The sequence below is a fragment of the Macaca thibetana genome, chromosome 7, assembly GCF_024542745.1.
Source record: "Macaca thibetana thibetana isolate TM-01 chromosome 7, ASM2454274v1, whole genome shotgun sequence".
Lineage (NCBI taxonomy): Eukaryota > Metazoa > Chordata > Mammalia > Primates > Cercopithecidae > Macaca > Macaca thibetana.
The window spans coordinates 163724890-163750791 of record NC_065584.1 but is presented as its reverse complement, the minus strand read 5'-3'; the positions used below and the strand labels follow the sequence as shown (position 1 = coordinate 163750791).

Genomic DNA, 25902 nt, shown 5'->3' with positions numbered 1-25902 from the left:
GCCAAGCCTCAGCCCTGATGAGCACAGCCTGGAGCTGACCTCCCTCCCCAGTGGGCCTGGGCTCAGTCCCTGGTTTCGGCTGACAGCCTGTAAGGCCCACTCACTCTAGGCTTCGTGGCCCACCTGAGAAGTGGGAGGCTGGTCTAGGAGATGGGACCCTGTGACCCAGAACCCGAGGCTGAGTACAGCCCCCGTGGCTGGAGGTGGTCACAGAGGCCTGGCAGGACAGATGTACTGGGGCAGGGGGTGGTGGTGGGAGTCGGGGACAGAGGCCACTGCAGGCTGGCAGGAGGCCCCGGGACTGCAGTTCTGTGGCAGGATCTGTTGGGGAACACCAGGGGTGAGCAAGGATGGAGATGGGGTGGCAGGGAGTCGCCCTGGGCAGGCTCTTTCACGGGCATGTGAGGGCATCAGGGTGGGGTCTCAGGACCTTTCCTCCAGAAACCTCAGCCCAGGAGCACCCGTTCTCGAGTCCTGGGGTTGGTCATGAGTAGGTGGGACAGAAACAGCAACAGCTGGAGACCTGCAACTCCGGTTCGCGAGCCACTCCAAAAACCGAGGCTCTCTACTTGGTGGGGAGCTGCTGGAGCCTCCTTAAGGTGGTTGGGGTGGGGAGCCAGGTTCTGGGTACCCTAAACCACTGATTCTGATGCCTCTCTGCCCCCCACTCCAGGCTGTGAGCGGGACCGCCTGTCCTTCGGGTTCTGTGAGAGGCTGCGCCTACTGGGCCGCTGCCAGCTGCCGACCATCCGCATGCAGTGCTGCCGCTCGTGCTCTCCGCCCAGCCACAGCGTCCCCTCCCGAGGCCATCAGCGGGTTGCCCGCCGCTGACTGTGCCAGGATGCACAGACTGACCGACAGACCTCAGTGCCCACCACGGGCTGTGGCGGAGCTCCCGCCCCCTGCGCCCTAATGGTGCTAACCCTCTCCCTACCCAGCGGCAGGCTGGGGACCTCCTCCCCATCAAAAAAGGTATTTTTTTATTCTAACAGTTCGTGTAACATTTATTACGATTTTACATAAATGAGCATCTACCATTCCAAAGCACAGTGTGATTTCATCCTGGATTTGGAGAATCTTAAAAGTCAGAAACTCTTCCCCCAGCCCCTCTGCCCAAAACTCCACCACGGCAGCACCTTGGCAGGCGCGGCTTTTCACGTGCTCCTCTGGGGCACATCTGCAGTGGGCAGAGCAGCAGTCGGGTCCATGAGAGCATGGCGTCTGGTGAGGCACAGAAGGCCTTGGAAGCCGGGGGCTGCTGCCCAGGGAGGCCTGTGTGCAGAGGGTGGGGTTCTGGGGGCAGGAAGGTCTTCTGGGCAGGGGCACAGCTTGGCCCTTACTTGCTGCCTGCCTCCAGCTCAGGCTCCCAGCGTCCGCTGGGGCCCCACTCTGTGGTCCTCAGAGACCTGTTCCACAGGGATTGGGCCCATCTTGTCACTTGCAGGGACTGCCCCCTGGAGTGATGGGGTCTGGGGCCCCCGGGGGCACCTCCCTGGCCCTGTCTGTTCTATCTGTTGACTCTTCTACAAAAAGCAGGCAGAGAGGGGAAGAGCAGGCTGGCCAGCTGTGCCCTACTGTGTCCCCATGTGTCCCTTCATCTCTGTGCCCAGAGATAGGGCTGGGCTAATTGCCACTGCCTCGGGGTGGCCCCTTTCCCACCACCAGCCCCAGCAACAGGTTCCTACCGTGCTGATCGATGGTCCAGCACCTGGCACCTGCCTACCCACAGCCCCTTCCCCTCCCATAAAATCTAGTCCCATGGAGCCAGACAGTGGTGCCCACAGCAGGGAACAGATGAGCATGAATGTGTTTTGAAAAGGGTCCTGTCCTGGCCAGGGGCAGGAGGCTGGGGAAGGGGCAGACACTGTTCTCCCAGGCCCAGGCCCAGCCCTGGAGCTGACCCTACCCTCTGTCTATGAGCCTTGGACTCAGTTGTTGACAATTTCCTCCTCAGCCCTCCCCCTGGAAGGTGTTATGCCCCTTCTCCAGGTGGGGACACTAAGGTTCAGAGAGGTCACCCTGCAGCCTACAGGGGTTACCTCTCACATTCTATCTCCAGCATATGACATCCCTGGACGAAAGGCGAGTGTGGCCCTGGAGCCTGCATGTGGCAGCCACGGCCACTCAGGGCTGGGTGTATGCTGGGGATGGAGGAGACACCACTGAAAATCACTCCTGGCTGGGTGCAGTGGCTCACGCTTGTAATCCCAGTGCTTTGGGAGGCTAGGTGGGCGGATCACCTGAGGTCAGGAGTTTGAAACCAGCCTGGCCAATGTGGCAAAACCCTGTCTCTGCTAGAAATACAAAAATTAGCCGGGTGCGGTGGTGGGCACCTGCAATCCCAGCTACTCAGGAGGCTGAGGAAGGAGAATCACTTGAACCCAGGAGGCGGAGGTTGCAGAGAGCTGAGATCGCGCCTTTACACTCCATCCTGGGCAACAGAGTGAGACTCCATCTCAAAAAAAAAAAAAAAAAAAAAAAAAAAAAAAAAGACTCCTTAGGGACTAAGACCAAGAAACAGTATCAGAGGCTGAATCTTTTGCGATGAGTGTCTGTCCAAGGACTTGGAAGGGAGGGAGGGAGCGTGACCAGGGTGGCTGCCTGCAGGTGCGTGTCCTGCTGCTCCCCAATTCAACATGCTCACCTCGTTTCACACCAACACACCCCATCCTCAGAGGAGGAGCCCAAGGCTCTGAGAGGAAGTAATTGGCCCAAGGGCACATGCCCTGCTGACACAGGCCCATCCTAGGCTCCAACTGCCCACCTCCAAGCTCCAGGCCACCCTGAGCAGGTGGAAGAGGGAGAGGGCCCTGAGCAGGCCCCAGCGGCGGCTTTGCACAAAGCGGGCAGCCTGCCAGAGTTCACGCAGGAAAGCAAGTTGCTGGGCAAGCTAGCGTGAGTCCAGCCCCGCTGCGCTGCCCGCGGGTGGAGGAGCGTCAGGAGTGTTTCCTGTCTGTCTACAGCAGCCCGGCTGGCCCAAAGAGACCCTGGGGACCCATGCTCTGAGTCATGGCTTCCCAGGCCTTAGTCAGAACTGCCCCTGGTGGCAGCCCCTTCCAAGGGGTGGGGAGCAGAGCCTGTCGACTTGCTCCTGACCCACACACTGAGCCAGTCCCTGTCCCAGCTCTGCCGCCGCTGCTGTGCTGTGTGACTTCAGGAACCCCCAGCCTCGCTGAATCCATGTCCCCAGAAGGGAAAAGCCTGCCAGGCCTTGCCTTGCCCTGTCTGGGAATCCTTGCGGGAGCCACCCCTGAAACACCCCTATGGGAACCCCTTTGGTCTTCATCATTCTTGGGTGTTTTCCACTGACAGCTGGGGGTGTCTCCGGTGGCAGCTGGGCCTGAGCTGTCAGCCCAGGCAGGAGACAAACAAGCCTGTGACTCAGGCAGGGCATGGCACAGCTGGCGGAAGGAAGCGTGCCTGTTCTTTGTGGCTGGGTGGGGGGTTATCTGGACACAGGGAGTCTCCAGCTCCTAGCTTCCCACCTTGGTGCCCCCAGCCCACACCTGCAGCTTGGCCATGGTTCTTGGGGACTCCAAAGGCTGCCACTGCTGGGAAAGGCATCCTGACGCACCCGCCCCAGGGTGAGCCAAGGGCAGGGACACCCAGAAACACCAGGCTGGAAGGTCAGAGAGCCCCTCCTCACCCCCCAACACCAATAAGCCCTGGTCCACCCTCCAAGCCCTTGGGGTGAGCCTCATCACTAGTGACTATAACGGAATTTCAGTGCAGAATATCATACAAATTAGTTTATTTCTTCCTTAGTATTACAGTTCCAAAATGTAACTTGAAGGTCAGCACAGGAGCTGCTATGATATAAAAGGAGAGTCACCTGGCGCCCCCTGCAGTCCTCCAGTTGCCCAGCAGCGGTGGGACACTCAGTGGCACACACTAGGTCTCTGTATGGCCTCCCACCTGCAAGGACTTCCCCGGGCAGGCCCAGCTGCCCAGAAGTCCCGGAACACACAGGAAGACAAAACTATAGGATGGTGGGTGGGGATCTGTGCCATACAAACTTGTAGTTAGAAAACCCAACCGAGCATCTGTCTAGAATACTTCCTATATCAATATACCGTAGTTGGAACCAGAACCGTCTCCAGCCATCAGCAGTCTTGGCGGCTACTGTACAGCTGTCAGCATGAATACAGGCAGCGCCCGGGGCTACCTGGGGTAAGAAGTGGGCCCACACATCACAACAGTGAGTCGCTGAGAGTCAGGGCCAGAGGGAAGAGCAACTCGGAGGCTCAGGCTGGCACAGATACAAGGGAGTCACACACATAACGTAAGAACTTGTTATATAAAATAGATATGTAGAATCTAGAAACACCTTGAGAAAATAGCCTATAAAAATGTAAACTGTAGTGAAAGCATACAAAAGTATTAACAGAGGTTCAACTGCTTTCTGGCAGGACACAGGGGAGAGACAAGAGAATCAGCAGCGCTCACGTGAGTGCTCACACACAGCCCTCACAGGCACAGCAGGTGGCCTGGGGCTGGGTGGGAAGAGCACTGGCCAGGCTGGGGGTCTGACGTAGGGAATGAGGCCTATCTTCTGCAGAGAGGTGACAAGAAACAATGGCCCAGCCAGGGGCAGGTTCAGAATGACAGCCTGGACTCCAGCTCTGCCACATGCTTGCTGTGTGACTGAAGTCACCCCCTTTTCTGGCCTCTGATTCCTCATCTGCACACTGGGGATGACAGTAGTGCCACCTCCTAGTGTGTGGGATTACTCGAGTTCCCACACATAAGCACCGAGAAGAGTGCCCGGCACTTGCATGGTGATGACAGGTGCGGATGTGTCTGCATCCTCAGGTAGGCATGAGGCCTGGCACCGGGCTTGAGTCCGGGACGTCTGTGTCCCAGGACTGATTGACTGGGGGAATGAACACAGGCCCAGGCAGTCCTGGCGATGACTGTCAGAGCCACTCGGCAATGTGACAAGTGTCCAGATGCAGTCTACAGAGAAACGTGCAGCTCGTGGGTTTCACATTATCCCCAGGTCAAGGCTCCAATTTACAATAAAAATGTTAAGGTTGTGATCACTTGCTCCTAACCACTGGTCAGTGGCTTAATAAAAATAAAACCAAAAGCTGTCCTGAGGCCTGGCTATGGATTTCTAGCACTAAGGAGTCAGCCACGCTGGTCTCTGGGGATCACAAAATAAGCCAGTTCCTCCAACACGGGGCCACCATCTTCCCCTCTCTGGATTCTGCCAGGCCCCAGATGCTCTGCATCCAGCAACAGGGGCTCGTTCCTTTCCTGTCAACCGAAGGCCCAACAGACTCACCAGCCCCAGGAAAAGCTGTGATGAAACAGAAATGCCCCGAAGGACTTCCTGCCCGTCCCTAGTGGAGCAGGCCATTTGCTCCTGCTGCCGTCAGCCGCCTGGGTTCCTGTCAACACACGGCGCACACGAGGGCGCAGCCTTCTGTGTTTCCAAACCCCGCTGCCTGGACATGCTTAACTCTCGTCCAGAGGCTCAAGGTCAGAAAGGCCAGCTTTATTTAAATTCCGAATTCCCCAGCGTGTGTTCTAGAACATGGGAGCACCAGAGAACAGGGAAGACCCGAGCACAGGGGTCCCCGCTTGTGGATTTCTCAGGTTCCACCTCCTGCCTGGCTCTGCGGACCAGGCTGCCAGCCCCACCAGGCGGGAGGAGGCTTCATGTGAACGGGGCACAGGGTCCCCACTCACCAGCACTTTCTCCCCCATAGCTGTCAGCCCACAGCCCCCACAAACCCCAAACCTAAGGCGCCCACCCCTCCTGTGCTGCAGAACGTGAGCCCGAAGTGTAATTCTTCATTTGCTCCTCAGTCAGGAGCTGACAGAGGCCTCTGAGCCCAGGCTGGCACCTGGGAAGCCAGACCCCACCTCTGCCTCAGGCCTGGAAGATTCCTCTGGGAGATGAGAAGGCGCCCCGTGGTCAGCTAAATTTGGGAGACGATGCTCAGCACCTTGAAAGGCTCCCAGAAGTTCTGCTGCAGAGCCTGGTTCAATCCTGTTTAATCCCCATCTCCTGAATGCAGCTGACCACACAACTCCCTCCCTGTGTTTCTGAAGGCCACTCACTGTGCTGCAGGACTGGCCTCCTTGCAACCTCTAGTCTGGGGAGCTCATTAAAACACTGAGGCTGCAGCCCACAGGCGGGTTATGGGCCCCTGCAGTCTTGATAACATCAGGGAGCCTGCTGCCATGCCTCAGCACTCTTTAAAACACCTGTCAGTCTGGCGACCCTGCTTTCTAAAGCAAGCTGCAGGGGAGACCGTACCATGAGCCATTCACAAGGAGGTGCTGCAGGACCATGCAAGGCCCAGCAGTGTGGGAGGGGCCAGGTCGACCTGCGGTGCCAGGGAAGGGGTGGGCACTCGCCAGAGCCATGCCCACTCGCCTCTGCTCCTCCTGGGAGCACCTGGAACCCAGTACAGAACTGAGGGCAGCGGCGCTCCCAACACAGCCCTAGCTGTCGGCATGGGTGAGCTCATTCCGTGTCACTCTCAGGAATCCTGACCCAACACGAGATGAACAGAAACTCTCCAGGCTCACCCCAGGACTCAGAATCACTTTCCCCAGCAAATATGATTCTCATATCCTTCCTCATTTGGCAGAAATCAGGACACTGTTGTGGGTGCTATTAGTAAGCCTGAAACTGTTACAAAGCCACTCCCCAATAAAAGACCCTAAAAATAGTGACGACCTCCTGGAAGCCTGGCATGGCCTCAGCCAGCACCTCAGCTCCCAGTGTCCAAATCGGCTGTCAGCGTCAGAGCAGCCAACAGCTGTGGTCAAGGGGACGAGGGTGGCCCAGAACAGGCAATGACTGTGTGGCCAGGGAGGGTTCCTGAACACTTGGCTGCCCAGGCCATAAACCCAGGGCTCTTCCAAGTCAAGGATTGCTTGAGCCCAGGAGTTCGAGACAAGTCTGGGCAACATAGTGAGACTTGGTCTCTATGCAAAAATTTTAAAACTAGCTGGGCTTGGTGGTGGCATGTGCATGTAGTCCTAGCTACTTGACAGGCTGATGTTGGAGGATCACTTTGAGCCCAGGAGTTTGAGGCTGCAGTGAGTGGTGATATCGCCCACTGTACTCCAGCCTGGCGATGGAACAATATCCTATCTCCAAAAACAATTTTTAAAAACTGAGTAGACAGGTGTCCTGGTGGCATGATAGGTCCTGGGTGCCCTTCCAGATCTGTGATATTGGACAGGTGACTTTTCCTCTGGACCTCAGTGTCCCCATCTGAGTGGGAAAAGGTGGTTGGGAGGCAGATCTTCGAGTTGAAGCAGTGTAGAAGCCAAGTCTGAAAAGCCATACTTGGGGCTCCAAGTCCAGCACACAGTCCTAGCAGGGCCCGGTGGGGCGGCCAGGGTGGCACAGGCGTCAGGTTCTAACCTCCTTCCCTCTTTGCCCACTCTCAGACCAACGAGTTCATCTTCTCAGAACTGCTGGCCAACCTGTACTAGCATGGGGATGAGAACACGCTGATGGAGGAGTCAGCAGAGCAGGCACAGCCGGGCGACAAGATGCTGCACATGTACCACATGCTGATGGAGGCACCCAGCATCATCGGTGACATCAACACGACCACTGTTAGCACACCCACAGGGGCTGGTGGATGACTCCTGGTTGTAGGTGCAGAGCGTCCCGGCCAGATGCAGGTACCAGCCTCCATGACTGAGCCTGGGGGCTCTTGAAACAGGTTCCATTCCCAAGCTGGCAGGTGTGGGTGCTCTCTGGAGCCATCAGAGAGGGCAGAGAGCTCGTGGTTCATGGTGTAGGGGCTGGGAGCTTGGAGGGGGTTGAGTGTGGGGATGGACTCTGAGGTGGCCAGAGGTCTAGGAACATCATCCTGGGCACACCGTACCTGTCGTGCAGTCTGAGTCATGCTGCCAGGGCAGGGCATCCAGCTCCCAGCCTGGGAGTGCCGAGAGCCGAATCCACTGCAGAGCAGGGGTGATAGTCAGGGTCCCACCTCTTCTATCTGTCGGCAATCCAGTGGCGATCTAGGTGAGAGTCCCACACACACGGTCATCCCACAACACACTCCACAGGCCAGGCAGGGACACACAGCCACCCCTTTCCCTCCCTCCCAAGTGCCATCATAGCTGCTATTGTGTGACCAAAGGCAGGGTCCCTGGCCCCCACTGAAGCACTACCACTGGCCAGCGGGCTCACGCGCCTTGGCCTGTTGTTCCTAGAGGTTGTCTGTGCTATTCAGCCAATGGGACCACAGTGCCAGCTGAGCTCCGCCTAGCGAGCCCACCTGCCTTTCCTGCCACGGACTCTCCCTCTTCTGCTTTTCCCAGTCGGAAGGGCCCAGCTTCACCTATGCAACCTGCAGCCCCCCATCAACCAGTTGAGGCTCCCCTCGTAGATTTATAAGTCTATGGCCAGTGGCATCCGGCTACCTGCCCTCCCTGCCTTCCCCAGGCTCCCTTCAGAGGGCCCTGGTCTTGCTGACCACCCAGAGGGGCCTCTGGCACTCACTCCAGCCATCCATCCCTTATAGCTTCACTATTTTGGTTCAAGCAGTGTTCCTTATCAGGCCAGTTGGCTGTTGGGTGGGGCTCCCCAAGCAAGAGGTGGCCCTGGGCCAGTGAGTTGGAAGACAGGGTGACCAGAGAAGAGGGAAGCCCAAGGGGGCTGAGCATTGGTTTGAACTATGGGTGCACTTCCTGGGTCCCGTGAGAGAGGCCAGCGTGTGTGGGCTGCAGAGGGCAGCCACATCCCCCAGGCACCACCTGTGAAGCTCTGGCTCCTCCCTCTATCTTCCTCCCCTTTCCCTTCCAGCCCCTCTTTTCTAGGAACCTTGCCACACCCACACCTGTGCCCTCCCCTCCCCAGCCCTCCCACAGCTGCTGTGGCTCGCCCATGCTCTGCACTTGCCTCACCAGCTCTGGCTTTTCTTTTCTTTTCTTTTTTTTTTTTTTTTGAGACGGAGTCTTTGCTCTGTCGCCCAGGCTGGAGTGCAGTGGCGCCAACTCGGCTCACTACAAGCTCCGGCTCTGGCTTTTCTTTAACCCATTTTCTCTGCTTTCCTCCAACTGCCAGCTGAATGGATCAGGCAAGTCCATCCCATCCTGAGAGCCCCAGGTCCCCCTTCAACCTCTAAACAGATCCTCCTCTTCTGGGAGGCCTCCCTTTCCAAGCCTGCCTGGGCGGGTGTCCTGTGACTTGACAGTGGCTCCCCAGCCCAAAGCCAGCCCCCTTCATCTGTGACTTAGTCTGTTGTAGTGCTGAGCTGACACATCCAGGTGTGACCATTGTTGAAAACTTGTGCCCCTCTGTGGTATGCCCTGCCCTGTTCTATAAATAGCTCTAAATACTCATATATATATACACATCTACACGTGGCCGACCGCCTCACCTCTAGCACTGGGAATCAGTCACCGTGCTGTCCTTGTGGAGTCTTGTGGCCCAACAAGAGAAAGCTGTCCCTTGACATTGCCCTTCCAAAGAACGCCACCTCCAGTGAGCCTCCCTGTCATGCCTGGCCTGTGGACAGCCAGCCTCCACCATCCCTCCCACCCCCCACCAAGCATGGGGGTGCTGTGCAGGCAGCTGTGTGGGCTGACAGTGTCTACCAGTTCTGCTGTCCCTCAGCTGAGAATCAGATCCATTTCTGGATGACAGGGAATGTGTCCTCTGCTGGCTGTTCTCTGTGGAGCTCAGGGAGGGAAAAGGCCAAGCCATTTCTAGGGTGCTGTTGGGAGTGGTGAAAAGGCCACACCCTTTCCAAGGGACACTTCCTGGAAGGCCCCTGGAGCTTAGCTGGCTCTTATCCTTTGAAGCTGGCTGTGGCCACTAGGGGGCAGGGCCATGAACTCAGCCTGGAGGAGCCTGCGGGGCACCTGTCACTCTGGAGGGACAGACAGAACAGGCCACCCAGTGCAGATAGGCCAGAGAGGCAGGGAGGCCGAAGGGAAGATGCCTGGGGTGGATGGAAGTCAGTGTCCTTGGGTGCTGGTATCTGCCTTCCTGGCCACCGCTAGATCAGGCTTCTGAGCCTGTTGGCTGTCAGGGCCTCACTGTGCCCCATAGGTGCCATGGCAGCCCCCATGAAATCCATCAGGTGTCACCAGGCAGCATACAGGTAACAGGCCTGGAAGGTTCCCAACAGCTGAGCTGGACATGCTCAGACAATCTGGGGCTCCTCGTTCAGTGGCACAAACTCCAGCACCCAGTGAGGGAAACGGGAACCCACCAGGCTGAGCAGTATGGCTAAATCCATTTATTCCATAATGAAAAGCAAAATAAACAGGAGTCGCATCACCAGGGAGCCACAACCCATCCCCACCTCCTTCCTCTGTCCTGTGCTATCAATAAATAAGTTTCCCAGCCATGAATAATGATTAGAACCTCCTCCTCATATGCCAGCTCCAACCTCCACTAGGTACGATACAGGGGGCAGCCCTACCCCCCGGAATATACAAAATGTTACACAGATACTATATGTACACTGGGGAAGGGGGGTCACCCCAGCAGCCCGTGCCCTCGCCTGCTCTACAGTTAGCCCCACTGTCCCGCCTCAGCTGCCTCTCTGAATAAGAAGATGCGAGGCCCCCTGAGGGAAAAGTTGCTTTGGTGAGAGTAGGGAGGTCATCAGGCCTCCAAACAAACCAGCTCCACCAGCCTCTGGCTCTTCAATAACAAACATCACCGTCCAGAAATTTAAGGACTCGGCCCTGGTCAAGATGGCAAAGGGTCTGTTTGTCTCCCTCCATTAGACGGGGTCTTGTCTTGCTACCCTAATGGTAAAGGGGTGACTGGGAAGGGGTGGTTGGTACATGGTGGGGGGCGAAGACTCCAGCCTCACTTCTCCAGGCTTATGCTGACAGGGGCTTGCTTTTATTTATTTTTATTTTTATCCCATGACTTTTTAAAAAATCTCATAACTTCTTATAACTTAAAAAAAACTTTTCATAAAACTTTTTCTACTTTTTTGGCCGCTTTTCCACAGCATTTTTTATCCCATAACTGTTTCATCCCACAACTGTCTTAAATTCCCATAACTTCTTTTTAGTTTCTGTTCTTTTAATAAACACACTTGCATAGTTACAATTTTGTAAAAACAAAAGCCGATTATCTCATGCCAAGCGTGCCCAGCATTTGCACAGTCTCAATACATTTAATACCATAGTTTTGAAGACACACAAAATTTACGGCAAAAACAGCACTTTGCAACAATTTCCTAATTTATTACATTACAGTAGCATCACAGTAGCCGTCAATAATTCCAGTTTACACAAAAGTTTTTCAGTATTTCCATTATACATTCTGTTGACAGGAATTCATAAATTGGTAAAAGTCATTCTAAGAAAACTCAGCAAATAAAGCTTGGCATTGGAATTGGCATTTCTTTCTCTACTTTTCCTTCCCCCAGGTTCTTTGCTTTAAACTACAGTATTCATATTTTAAGATGTTTTAACTTATTTTAAAACATTAACATAGCAGTTACATTTTTGAATAGTTATATCATCTTAAAGTGACTCTGTAAGATAAAGTTTTAGAGAAAATATTACGGATAGGGCTGATTTACATTTTCACATTTTCTAAAAATCAGCTTTAGTTTTTGAACTGATTTTTTTTTCATTTCTGGAAAACCTATCAGGTTTAATCAGATACTTTAAAAATAATGACCATATATTGCAATCTTTAAATAGGTATTTTGATTCTTTACTTCCTACAGAAATTTGATTTTATTCAGTTGAACTCACATTTTAAAATTCTGTATTTCTGATGAACTCTAACCTTCTAATGTTGCCTTCTAAGCAGATTGAAAGCTGCCTTATACCGAATGAGGAAGAGACCAAATACTTGGCTGAATGAGGTATTGCAAAGACTGCATGCTTTGAAGAAACACTTAAGTTATTGTCATAGGATTTCCATTCTTTTTAGCTTTTTCTGAAACATAGGACAAAATCCCTACACAAAGAGCGGTATTTAGAAACTGTACCACTGCTAATTACCCACACTATTTGGTCTGACAGTTTTTATCATTCTGAAACTGGGTTTATCCAATACATTGATAAATTCATACAATTTGAAAGAGTCAGTTGAAGGACCAATGTTTGTACTCTTTCAGTGAATGCAGGCAAATCTGTTATTTCATCTGTAAAATCATATTATTGCTCTCCTATTAATGTCATATTTATAAAAGTATCATGAGGATGCCAAATGCTAAAAATGGAGATGGTCTAGTAACTAGAATTGCACACCCCAGGGAGCGCACATACATCTCTCCCTACATCCTAATACTGTGACGTATTTTGGAACACAGACATTAGAACTTCATGAAGTTTTAACTGTTGATTCTTTCCCAAGCATCATGAAGTTATGATTTAGGCAACATATGACTGAAATAATTCATTCATCCTGTATAGGCACATAACATAAATATGGCACAAAATATGCCTCTAACTGAAACCGAGAGCTATAAAAACATATTTCACCCTTCGTAAAGAACTTTGTGAGGAAATATAACTCTGTGATTGTATAGATACCTTTACTCGTAATACTTTGACATTCACAAACAGTAGATTGCATTGCAGTTTGTAAATATTTTAAGTTGCATAAACTTCTCCTTGATTTTCAAATGTAGTATAACACTGTCCACTAAAACTGCTTTTTGTTTCAACGAATACTCTCACATGTATTAGTTTATTAAAATGGTTGTTATTATTTTTAAAGTGTTTTCCATTCAAGGAAAAGAAGTAAATTCCTATATCAGATTAACCAATGTGGCTGAAAAATAGGTATTAGCCAGAGAGGTCTAGATGGTAAAATCAGTCTTCTAGCCTCAAAGAAGCTCCGTGAACATAGAGGAATGCCAGGTGTCACACAGCTTTCCTTCACTCGAATTCATTCTTGACTAGAGCCTGTATGCCTGTTCCAGGGACATTTAAACTCTGAAAGGGTTTCTTATGATCTTCACTAAATACACTAAGAAGAATGCCAAGCAGTGCCCTTTTGTGTACTGGGACATGTAGTCATGTGATTAAAACAGGTAACATGAACTCTGACTTTAAAATGTATTGTAGATATAAATGCTCTAGGCTGGGAAAGGTTTTCCGCATCCACAGTCAATGACGGGAGCCTTTCATTCCTCAGGAAGAATCCCTTTTTAGGTCATTGAGAAAGAGTCCAACTGCTGCAGCTCATGCTGCGATATCTTCATGAGCCCAGAGCACATACAAATCCTCAGGGAACTACCATAGTACCGCGCTCATTCCTGGCACCAGAACAAATGACACACACTCTATCCTGCACACACCTGCCAGAGCAGGCCACTTTCCTCTTCTGTGAGATTTAAAAAGTTCCCCAAAATGTTATCACTCCCATCCCCAATACACAGAAAATAGGGGAAAGGCTGTTTCCACTTCTTGGCCTTTAAACAACTCTAAATGTCAGTACTCACAGGGGCATATTACAAAGTAAGAAACAGTGCGCACTTGAGGGCAAACCACATACTGAGCTAATGAAGAGCTCACTGTGATTAGGAATCGATCAAACATAATAGCAGAACATAAGCAAATTTTATCTGAATTCTGTAATGAATATACATGCTGCAATAACATTTAAAAAGCAGGGCAGCCTATTCCAAACCAGTAAGAATAGTTTTGTGCAAATAGTGGGTTTTGTGTGTTTGAACTCCCACCATGTAAGGGCAAACTCGATATGTGAGCTAATGACCTACAATTATCAAATTAAAAACAAAAATACTAAAGGTAACTTTCTACAAACAAATTTAAACTGTAAATTAGAAACATAAATAAACATGAGGGGCTCTAACATTCCAATGAAGTAGATGAATTGTGTAGGGGATTAACCCCATAATTTTTTTTTTTTTTTTAATTTCTTGACCAGCTCTTAGGTGATGATGATGTTTATCTCTCTGTTCTCGGCTGCCCGGTAAAAGAATGGCACGCAGGGTTTGCTGGCCAAGCCTGGGTGCTCCTGGGTGTGCTGCGTTACAGGAAGCAGCTGTACAACCTTCTGTGCAGTGGGGTTGTCATGGGGAGAACCCTGCCTGGCCTGTCCCGGTGCAGGCTCCACGCTGTCGGCCAGGCTCACCTCATAGAAACCTTCGGAGAGAGGGAGGCAGGGGTCTGAGCACAGTGCGAGCCTCCCCTGCCCCTGCCTGTCCACCCCGCCTGAGGGCTCTACTCACCACCCTGCTCATGGGCAGCCCCAAGTTCCTGGGGGGCTGGGGCCCCTGGAGCGGGCTCATCAGCAGGGTTCTGGGCAGTGGGGAGGAATTTGTCATGCCCCTCGTGGTCACCCACAAGTGGCAACACCAGCTCCTGCAGCTCCAGCAGCTTCACCTGAAGGGAGGAGTGCTCAGCTACCACATCAGAGCCTGTGCTCACACCCACCCCCACCCCTGCAGAAATGTTTCATGCCCTATGTTCATCTCCTCCTCATTCTGGGCCAGACTGCTGACGTCCTCCTCCTCCTGGTGCCGCGTGTTTGGGACTGCCCCTTGGCTCCCATATACGGTGAAGTACTCTCCTGCAAGAGGACAGGGCTCAGACGCTGGGGCCCCTACAATGGCCCTGCAGCTGCCCGTGCCCATGCTGTGGCCTCCCGCTCACTCATGCCGTCTGTTGCTCCAGAGAGCTGGATGAATCCAAGCTCTAGGTTCTCCACCTGCTCCTTCCCACCCACCTTCTGCTTTGGGAGGTCCATAAAGCCACTCTGGAGCCAAAATAATGGGGTCATATCTTGGGAGTGACCTCTCCTGCCCTGCCCCCACTTTTCTTGACCCATGCCAGGACTCACTCACCTTCACCTTCTCCATGGCCTCCTTCAGGGCCCGGTAGCTCTCCCCACACACAAACTTACCCCCAGTGCCTAGGGCTGGGGCCTCTGCCTCTGGCTCCTTCCAGGCCGAGGCCACCAGGTGAGCCAGGTGCAGGCAGCACAGCCTTCACACCTTCCGCTGCCCACATAGCCGTGCCTGCTCCTCCTGGGAACTGGCTCCAGCGGAGTTGAAAATGCCACTTGAAGGCAAGAGCTGAGTATTCTTGTAGGGGCATACACAGAACAAATGGGGCAGGGAGGTGGAGCACAGCCCCTTCCCTTGGGGCCTCAGAGAGTGCACCTGTTGGTCACAGGTGAAGTGGTGTCTGACCACTGGCTCCCGGAAGGGGTGAATGTCCAGAGAAATCAGAAGGCGGGGAAAGCAAGAGCATAAGGGGGTCTGGGAGGGACCACGGAGGAAGGTGGCAAAATGGGGGCAGGGAAAGTCAGACTCACTGTGGCCTCCTGGCTCTCCAGGTCCTCTGGGACACTCGGCATAGGCCGAGGCACCCCCTCCTCCTCAGTGTCCAGATGTCCTCCTCCATCTCCTGTAGGGAGGTGGCCAGAGGGGTCCTCAGAAAACCCAAGGGACGTACTATGGGCCCACCTCTGTCCCCACCCTCACTGTGTAACCCTGAGCCAGCCCCTCCCCAGAGGGGAATGAGCTGCTGTTCTTTATTTTTCCTTTTAAGAACCAAGATCTTGCTATATTGCCCAGGCACAGTCCTGCTACCTGTCGGTGTGGGAGTTCTGACCTGCTCCCTTTCTGATCTGGGCCAGTTCACTCATCCTTAGGCAACCTGGTGGCCCCCTGCTCCCAGGAGGTCATTATATTGATGCCGAACTTAGTGCAGACACCCGGTTGGCATAACAACCAGCTGTTCTAAAGGTCTCTTCCAACCCCTCAATCCTATGCTGCTAACAGTCCCCCCTTCCTCCTGGGGCCCTCTCCTCTTCCTCTGAGTGGTCTCCTGTACCTTGTCCAGGGAGAGCCATGAGACTCAACTGGGTCTCTAGCTGTTGGTTCTCCTGGTTGGCAGCTTCTAGGTGCTCCTAACAGGATGGGAAACAGAGTGAGAAGGCACAGAGGTTGCCAGGTCATCCCCTCGGGGCCCTGTCCTCAGCAACTCCCTCCCCTGGGTCTCCTGCAACTTTTGGCAGGCCATCTCAGCCACCGCTTTGCCCTGAGCTTCCTGCTGCTGCAGCTGGTCCATGAGCTGGGTCTGCAGCAGTAACTGCCTGTGCAACACCTCCTTCTCAGAGGTCAGATGCTAATAGGTGGCCGCGTACTGCTGCAGGTGACCCCGGTACTAGTCTCACTGCTGCTGCTGCAGATTGTGAGATTCTTGGCTCTTCAGCTCCACCTGCAGGAAGACCCTGGGCATGAGGGCATGTGGTTGGCTTCCAGATTCTGGGCCCATTAATAGGGTAGCAAGGGCACAATGGGGCTCTGTTACCTGCCCAGGCCCCTGGCCCCTTGCTCCTGGCCTAAGAGACTTCCTCCCTTGCCTAGAACCACATGTTTCCTTCCCCAGCCTCAAATCTCATGTCCTTCTTCCCACTATTTAAACTGTAGGCCACAGACTGGTGGAAAAGCTGAGGGAGGCAACCACCATCAGCTAAGTGTGCTACATGTCTAATGCTTTCCATGTGTTCTCTCATTTAATCCCCAGCACCTCCATAAGAAAAATGTTAACTTCCTTTTGAAGCTAAAGAAACAGAGATGAAAAGTAGTTGAATGGTGACCAGTGGAATCGAGGTAGGAATCCAGTTTGAATCTAAGGAGGCTTTTTTGTTTTATTTGGAGACAGAATGTCACCTTGTGGCCCAGGCTGGAGTGCAGTGGTGCAATCTCGGCTCACTGCAACCTCCACCTCCCAGGCTCAAGCGATTCTCGTGCCTCAGCCTCCTGAGTAGCTGAGATTACAAGCATGCGCCACCGTGCCTGGCTAATTTGTTGTTGTTGTTATTTTAGTAGAGATGAGGTTTTGCAATTTTGGCCAGGTTGGTCTCAAACTCCTGACCTCAAGTAATTCTCCTGCCTCAGCCTCCCAAAGTGCTGGGATTACAGGCAGGAGCCACTGTGCCCGGCATAAGGAGCCTCTTGTTCAGCTGTCTCTTCCCCTATGGTTGGGGTAATCTATGCCTTTAGCTGGGATGATAATGTCCAGACCTGGGAGGAGCCCAGGGCTACCCACCTGTAAAAGTCAGAGGGCAGGAAGCAAGAAACAGTCATGGAGCTGCCCTGGAGGTTGCTGCCATCACCTGCCCCCCAGCTGGAGCTGCCTTTGGCCTGGCACCTCCCCTCCCCAGAGGCTGGTGCCTGCCTCCCAGCCCTTCTTGGATGGGGCAGAGGTTACCATCTCCTTCACCTCGCTCAGCTTCTCCTGCAGCTGCTTTACTTGCTGCTCCAATGCAGTGCGCTTTTGTTCTCATTGTTCTGGACAGAGAGAAGCAATCAGTGGCCAGCCACTGCAGCTGGAGACCCCAGAACTTGGTGTCTGCCTCCCATGTCACCGGGAAGGGTGGAGGCAAGTTAGAAAAATCATCCCCTCTCCCTCACAGCCATCAGAGCAGGGCCTGATGAGCTCTGGCTCACAGATGCCTTTAGAAGTACCATGTCATGTGAGGACTACACTGCCTCATTTTACAGGTGGGGAAACAAAGGCCTGGAGGGCTAGGGATGAGGGCAGGCTCCCCAGGTGGGGCAACCCACCAGATCCTCCAAGCTGCACTAAAGCTTGGCCAGTTGCTTGTTGAACTTGTGGTTCTGGGAGAGCCCGAGCCTCTCCTCCTGCATTCGCAGCCTCTTCTCCTGTTTTTGTAGCCTCTCCTCCTTCTCCCACAGCCTCTCCTCCTCCTTTTGCAGCCTCTCCTCCTGCTTTTGTAGCCTCTTCTCCTGCTTTTGTAGCCTGTCCTCCTGCTTTCGCAGCCTCTTACCCTGCTCCCCCAGCCTCTTCTGCTGCTCCCAAAGCCTCTCCTTTTGCTCACATAGTCTCTCCTGCTCCCGCAGCCTCCTCTCCTTCTGCTCTTGGAGCCTCCCTTCCTGCTCCTGGAGTCTCTCCTTTTGTTCCTTGCTCAGGAGACTCAAGGCCTGATTGTTTTCCACCTGGGATTGGAGCTTTCTCTCCAGACTTTCCACCTCCTTCCTCAGGTGTTTGGCCTCATCTTGTAGCTGATCCACCTCAGAGGTCCCTACTGGGGGTGCCGAGGATGGGGGCTCAGCTGAGAAATGAAACAGACAATAAGGGCCTGTGGATTCCCTCCAATCCCCCACCCCCACCCCGAAAAAGCCCTCCTCTTGATGCAGCTCCTCTCAGGCTTCAGAAACTTGGCCTCACTGCTAATGATTTGTCACACCCGATGGTAGCCAATTTCCCAGCCATGTCAGATAGAGAGCACTGTGGGTGGCTGGCAATGGGCACTCCTCTCTCTTTGCTGATGGGGACCCTGAGGCTCATGGAGATGACAAGGCTTGCTGGCTGCTGACACAGACCACTTTCCCTCTGCCTCAAAGCCCTTCCATCCACCCACTTCCCTGGGGCATTCTAAGCCACCCCACAGCCCTCTGATGCCAGTCCTGCTGCCAGGTCACACCAGCCCCATCTTACCCATCTGGTTTTTGAGTTCAGACAAGCTCCTCTCCAGCTCCTGTATCTGATGTATGTCACACTTCTTCTCCTCCTTCAATGTGCGAGCCTGCCCAAAGCACAGGGGGAAAGGGCCCTGGAGAAAGGAGCTGGTGGCTGGACAAGCTACCGTCTCCCTCTCTGCCCCCACCTCCACAAACCCAGATCCATGACCACCTCTGGCTGTACTATTCCCATTTTACAGATGCCCAGAAAGATCCAGTGACGCATCAAAGGTGGGGGCTGAAGGGTCAGGTCTCACCTCCATCGACATTTTCCGCATCCTCTCCTGCCACCGGGCCCTCTCTCCTTTTATATGTTGAGCATATTCGTCTCTCTCCAGCTGGACTTGTTTAAGTGACTCTGTCACCTGCAAGAATGGCCACAGAAGTGAGGAAGGGCTGTCACTGGTCGTCACCTGCTCCTGGTCAGCTGGGATCATCTTCCCTCCACATCCCTCCCTCTGCAAAGCCTCACCTGTGTCACGTGTGCGTTCAGCAGCGCCCGCTCCTTTCTGGTCTGATGTAACTGCCGCTGGAGGACGGCTTCACTGCGGCTCGAGGACTGGATGGTGAAGAGTGAGAAGTTTTGATGTGGGGAGCCCGGGCAGTGCCCCTTAAAAGGGCTAGGGATAGGCTCAATATACAATTCGGTCAGTAAAGATCAAGACATTTCCAAGCCCGTGACCTGGTTTTTAAAAGAACCCAGTAAAGTTGGAAGGGACAGGGAAAGAGATCGAACTTACAGCTGGCTAACAGAGGCCCAGAGAGATCAGATAACATTGCTGTTGTTATTACTGTTATTAATACCACTGTTTGAACCTTTATGGAGTGCTTCACCAGGTACCATACTAGCAATCCCATGTCATCCTCACAACCACCATATGAGACAGTTACTAGGATAACCTCTACTGTGTAGATGAAAAACATCAAGTGTTCGAGGTTAAGGGCTTGCCTAAAATCACTCAGACCAAGCTGGGATTTGAACACCCAGGTCTATCCAATTATCTAAGCCCATTTTTCTTGCTGAGGGTGGGGGCACAGATAGCAAGGGGGAAATTAATCTTTTGTTCACTTTTTGAAAGGATGATACATTCGCATAGTCCAAAACTCAGAAGGCACAGAAGGGAAGTGTCTCCCAGCCACCCTGTTACTCTCTTCTGAATTTTTTACAAACCCTTGCAAACATGTTTTATGTATATTATCATAGTATGTACACACACAGACACACACACTCACACGCACACCCACACGCCTTTCCTCTCTCTACAGAAATGGTAACGTACTAAAGATACTCTTCTGTACCTTCACAGTACAAGTACCCAATATCCCACCTAGGACTTGGCCAAGGCCACAGCCAGGTAAGGGCAGGGCAGGCACTTGGCCTCTGAGCTCTGCGTCCAGTGCTTGCTCCCCACAGTGCCCCCAACTCACCCACAGCAGCTGACTCAGCCCCAGGCTGCCTCTAACAACCACACACAAAAGCAGCAAGAAATGAGCATGCTGCCTTCTGGGCAGGACACTGCATCCTGCAGAAGGGACCTTTATACTCTCTCCTCCATCTGGGAAGCCGGGCTGCCAGGGGATGGGGCAGCTGGTTGGACTCACCCTGTCCTCTTCCTGCTGCTGTGTAGACACAGCAGAGAGAGCCCGCTCCAATTCTTGAATATGCTGTAAAGAGTATTGCAGGCGGCCGGCCAGATCCTTGGACTCTTCTGTAATGACAGAGGTTGAGATGGGGCCCAAAGGACTCCCCCTAAAGACCTGTCAAAGTGCCAGGTTGAAGGATAACGGGGTGCCCAGATTCCCACCTTCAAAGCATCTGGCGGCACGTTTAGTATGGTAAAGGGTGGTCTTCAAGTCTGCCTTTTCCAGCGTGAGGATGTTGATTGTCTGAAATGGAGTGTTTGGGAGAAAAGCCAAGCAAGTGCTGAAAGAGATGGAAAGAAACATTCTCCGGAGGACAGGAGAAAACTCCCCACCCTCCACTCACCTCTAACTGCTCCGTCTGTGCTTTGTGTATGTCATTGTTTGCTTTCTTTTCCTATAGGAAGAGGAAGACAGAGCTCTTACCCGGGGGAGGCAGAGATGGCACAGCAAGAGACATGCCCCCAGCATGCCACCAATGCCCCAGCACAGGCCCACCCATGGGACCAGGTTATCAGGGACCCTGTGGGGATGCGGTGGAATCTGAGGAGTGAGCCTTCTTCCCCAGGCTGGGAGTGGGTGAGATGAGTCTGGTGCCTCTACATCTGATGCCCCCCAAACCCAGCAGTCATGTTGTGAGCAAGCAAAGAAATCGCATTACTTCTTCCAGCTGACGTTCCACTTGTTTCTTCTGTTGTTTCTGTGGGGACAGTCAAATTCAGGTGACTGAGGGGGGCCCCCTCAACTCTATTCCCCAGACCAGGAAGCGGTAGGCAGGGGCCAGGAATGGATTTTAAAGGCAACGTTCTCAGACCCAATGGCAACATGAACGGGTCAACCCTCCTCAAGCTCGCAAGGACAGAGGATTTGGGTCTTTGTTGGTTTTTGCCCACAGCCACGGAACTCAAAGTCTGAATCTGGATTCTCTCCAAAGGACAGTAACAAAAACCTCTAGAGACGGAGTCTGAGAAAGGCCCACCCTTCTGCCAGCTTGTGATTGAGAAAGGTGCGTTCATTCAACAAACATTTACTGAGCACGTACAAGCCAGGTACAGTTCTTCACAGCAGATATAGAATGGAAAAGGACAGACAGGAGCCCTTGGCCCTCAGGTTTCCATTCTAAGGGCCTTTAAATCTCAGACTTTCAGAGCTAACAGAGATTTTGATGCTCTACCTCCTCTGGAAACAGGAGCCCAAGGAGGAAAGGTGGCTTGTCCAGACTCAAAGAGCAAATTAGGGACTGAGTCATGGCAGAAATACAGGACCCTTGACAAACCATCAGGCTAGTGCTTCCCTGAGAGGAGAAAACCCCAGGGCGTGTGTGGCAAGGACTGGAGCAGGGGTGTCTGGAGAAGAGAGAGTCGGCAAAGAGGGCAGTGACAGAAGAGCCATGCTGCATGCTCCTTGCTCTGGGGTCCCTCTGGGTGAGGCCTGGGTGCTCCAGCTCCCCATTTGCCCTTGGCACCAGAGGCCCCAGCCCCTTTCTTCAGAGCCCCAATGGGAAACTAAAGCCCAGGATTGGCAGCGTGGAATCACAGGACCCCACTGGACTCTTACCAGTGATTCTATGTTTTCACTGAGTTGATTGATTGTTGCGGAACTTGAGTCCAGGGCTACTTCCAGTTCTTGGTTCCGGCTCTGAGGCGCATGCAGAGAGGAGGAGTTGGAGGAGGATTGTGGGAAGAGGTAGAGAGAACAATCATTAGGGCTGGGGTGTGTGTGTGGGCTGTCTCAGCTGGCAGAGGGGCACCCAGCCCCCACTGTGAGAGGAGGTTGGAGGGCTGGCCTGCAGGGTCACTGCACGTCAGCCCAGGGCCTCTTACTTCCAGATCCTTCAGGGTAGCAGATGATGCAGGAGTAATAAAAATTAGAAATTAAAAAAAAAAAAACCAAACAAACCAAAAACTGACATGGGAAACAATTATGGATATAGACAAAATATATAAACAGCAAGGCACCAGGCACGGTGGCTCACACATGTAATCTCAGCACTTTGGGAGGTTGAGGCTGGTGGATCACTTGAGGTCAAGAGTTCAAGACCAGCCTGGCTGACATGGTGAAACCCCATCTCTACTAAAAATACAAAGATTAGCTGCACGTGGTGGCAGGTGCATTTAATACCAGCTACTCAGGAGGCTAAGACAAGAGAATCACTTGAACCCAGGAGGCAGAGGTTGCAGTAAGCCGAGATTGCACCATTCCACTCCACTCCAGTCTGGGTGACAGAGTGAGACTCTGTCACAAAAACAAAACAAAACAAAACAAAACAAAACAAAAAAGGCCCCAAATCCCACATGCCTGCTCCATACTTTATTCCCAAGTTACTTTTAAACTTTAAGGTCTCACCATTTCCAAGATGATAAAAGATGCGGGGAAGGAAAAAACCCAATCAATCAAGCAAGTGAAGAAGCAGACATAAACAGAATGAAGGTTAATGGCAGCAACATAAAACAAGGCAGAGGCAAAGTATCTCCCAAACCAGAGAAGCCTCAGGGGCATGAGGAGCTTGCACAGCTGGAGAGAGCAAGCCAGAGAGGGGTCCTGGCACTGCCTCACCTTCCACTTGTGCAATGGGGGAGCGCTACCCACTGGAATGGTTAAGGTTGGACACCAGCACCTTCGGAATATCCTGAATCTACAGGAGGTGACAAGGGAAAAACAAGGGCATGGGGAGAAAGACAGAAGTGGCTTAGAGAGAAACAAAAAAGTCAGGGTAGGAGGAAGATGTGGGTTGAGGAAAACAAAACGCAAAGAAGGGCAGAGGAGATTGAAACCATGGCCTGTGCCATTCTCCCAAATGGCCACCTGCTGCCTTGCCAGGGGCAGGAAAAAATAGATGGAAAAGTTCCCTGAGTGATGCAGCCACAGAGTGGAGCAACCTGACCAATGCAGCTCTTAATATGCTCACTGGACCCCTCTCCTCAAGCCCAGGATGTGGACGATGAATCTGGTAGAGCTCCAGACCTCCACCTCTATTAAAAAAACCAGACTCCTGAGTAAGGGTTCACTTGAACTAAGGGGGCTCCAGCTGAAAAACAAGTTTGAAAGGTACTAATCTTGTCCAGTATCGTCTTACAGAGGAAGAAACTGAGGCCAGGGGAAGAAGTGATTTTTCTGTGGTCACCCAGCAAGCTGGTGGCAAGTTAGATCCTCTCTTACTCCTAGTGCCTGGGACTGTCCTCACCACACACTGGCCCTCCTTCTGTAACTCCTAAAGGGACAGTCTGATGGCAAGTGGCTGTACACATTGTCCCAGCTTCCCCTTGAGAATGGAGATCAGGAAAATCAAATAGCAATGACCATTTCATGGGCATCCTGAGTGTTTACAGCAGACCATGTACTGGGGATTAACATAAAAACAACAACAATAAGGAATTTCATTTAAACTTCACAAATGGAAGTCAAACAATGCTACCTCTGTTTTACAGATGTGAAAACAGAGGCCCAAAATGCTCAAGCAATTTGCCGTAAATCAGAAGCCTACTCGATGGAGAGGCAGGATTCAATCCCAGAATCCTTAACCAGTACCCAGCAATCTCAACAATTATCCCCTACTGCCCCTTGGGCCCCCTGTCCCCAGGAGCCTGGCCAGCCAAGACTCACATCCCCAGGTGAGTGGCAACCACCAGAAGTGGTTGTCTCAGGGCTACCGCCAGTTTTCTTCTTTTTTGTCTTCATTCCTGCCGGAACACCAGAGCTGTTCCTCTGCTGATATTCTTTTAGCTGTGGGAAAGAAGAGCAGTAATACTCATGAGAACTACCAGCCCCTACAGCTACATCCCCCTTTACAGTTTTTCAAAATACTCTTATACACCATCTGACTTAATGCCACCAACAACTGTACAAGGCGTTGTCACAGTCACTTAGTGACTGAGAGGAATGTATATTATGGCTTAAAAAAAGTAGTGGGGAGGCAATAATGGAACTTAAACTCAGTCTTCTGACTCCAAGCTCTGGGGTTTTGCCATGAATCAGCAGCTGCCAGAGACCAAAACCAGAGGCAGAGGTAGAAAAGTAAACATTAAGTAGGCAGGAACTGCACACTGTGAGGTTTGGAGTCACACATCCTCACACGTCTGTTAGTGTGAGGAAGTGCACCAGGACCTCTCAAACTTTTATATCAATGTGTCCTCATGGCAGAAGGCAGGTTTTTGGTAAATCTGTGAATTTCTTCCCTAAGTACATTAATGTTTTTTCTCTCTCAAGAGAATCAAGGGAAACTGATGCTTCAGAAAGATCTCCCACATTTATCCTGAGACACTCAAAGTACCAGGTTGAGATAATATGAGGAAGATTCAAGCTATCAAGTTCAGTTTTCCAAGATCTATTCCACAGAAGATAAGCAAATCTCACTTCAGAGACCACTGACTGAAGTGCAGTCTGGTCCCAGAACCATGGAGAATTAGAATATGAGGTGGAGAACTCAGAAAAACATGTTAAAGTCTCTCTGGAGAGTAGAAGGCTGGGAGAAAACCAAACCAAACCCATTCTCCCATTGCCACCCAGAGATACTGTCAACGTTTGATCTCACAGGGGAAGTGTAGGCTTTTCACAAAGTCAATGTCTATCCGAAGGGAGTAAGGCAACCTGAAACCTGTTGCTCCTAAGTCCCATTGTCCCCATTACCCACCCAGCTGGAAATTTGTGCTGCGGCCAGAGGAACCAGAAATGGGGCGAGGATGCTTAGGGGACTGAGTTATAAGATCAAAGGCTGGTCTTGCAGCAGTAATGACAGTTCCTTGGGGGACTGTGACATCACTACATTCCACTCCTCCTGGGGGAGGGGGGAACCACATCAGTGCAAAGGTTGAGTTGCTGATCCATGATAGGGGAGGGGGATATAGGGCTGGGACCCAGGCCTTTGGAGGTGCCAGTCCAAAACGCCCAGGAAGGTCAGGCTCGGGTCAGCAGGAGGGGAGAGCAGAGTCTGCAGCAGGGAACCGTAGGAGTCAGCAGCCCAAAGTCACCCAGGGATGACTGGTGATGGTGGGGTGCTGGGGCTGGGGGACCGAGGTCCTCGGACAGGTGAGCCCAAAGAATCCAGGGAGGTTGGGCTTGGGGCGGTAGGATGTGAGAACCAAGTATGGAGCAGGGAGCCCCAGGAGTCACCCATCAAAAGTCACCGTGGGGTGATTGGTGAGGGCAGAGGCTGGGCTGCTTGCTGAAGGGGTGGGGTTGACTGATGAGACTTTGGTGAGGGGAGCCCAGAGGCACCAGTGTAGGGGACTCAGCTTGGTGTGCCTGAGGACTGGTATGGATTCTGGCAGTAGACTTGTCATTGGAAGAGATCTCTGGCTAGGTTGGGGGGGCCATGACCTGGTGTGTCTTACCTTTTTCTTGGCTGCTGCCAATTTTTTCTGTCGAGTTTCTTCTAACATTGTGGGGTGGGAAGGGAGGCAGTGTTGGGGCCACATCAGTGAACTCCTCCAGTCACCTACCAGGCGGCTGTGCGACTGAGCCAGAGGCAGCGTAACCAGGGCCCCACTAGAACACAGAATAGGAGTGTGGCCTTAATGCTCCAAGCCCATTGGTCAATGAGAAAGATGAAAGGGAAAGGAGGCGTGGCCAGGGAGCAGTGTGTCCAGAGGAACCTGTGGCATCACAAGGAAAGCTGCCCATGCAACTGCTGTCCCGCCCACTTGGAGAGAGGGGTGGGGCCTGCCTACTCCGGGAGAGGAGAGGGGCTGGGTTTTGCTTTAAAACTTTAAAAATAATCTTTAAAAAATATATGTGTTTATACTTTATATATATGTGCGTCAGTGTGTGTGTGTCTACATGTTCCTCCAGAGCTGTCTTCATTATCTAGCTTCTATACATGGTCTATGAT

At 52.3% G+C, this 25902-nt stretch overlaps 2 protein-coding genes across 2 annotated transcripts in view; one reads left to right on the top strand and one right to left on the bottom strand.

Annotated features, from left to right (window-relative positions):
* The window catches only part of ADAMTS7 (ADAM metallopeptidase with thrombospondin type 1 motif 7), a 53873-nt gene extending 52826 nt beyond the window's left edge, over positions 1–1047 (top strand). Inside the window, exon 24 of the mRNA XM_050800037.1 lies at positions 674–1047. Within this exon, the coding sequence (XP_050655994.1) occupies positions 674–831 (158 nt within the window). The 3' untranslated portion in view covers positions 832–1047. The remainder of the gene's footprint in view (positions 1–673) is intronic.
* A 10149-nt stretch (positions 1048–11196) lies between these two features.
* LOC126960075 (golgin subfamily A member 6C-like) lies at positions 11197–25580 on the bottom strand. Its single transcript, XM_050800038.1, is given in 19 exon segments — positions 11197–14082; positions 14169–14324; positions 14408–14509; positions 14593–14695; positions 15257–15348; positions 15778–15853; positions 17173–17216; positions 17219–17240; positions 17517–18025; positions 18412–18499; positions 18692–18799; positions 18907–18993; positions 20037–20143; positions 20240–20321; positions 20422–20472; positions 20737–20775; positions 21633–21713; positions 23679–23798; positions 25406–25580. Coding segments are annotated over 19 exon segments (2166 nt in total). The 5' UTR covers positions 25490–25580; the 3' UTR covers positions 11197–13867.
* Positions 25581–25902: the final 322 nt, after the last annotated feature.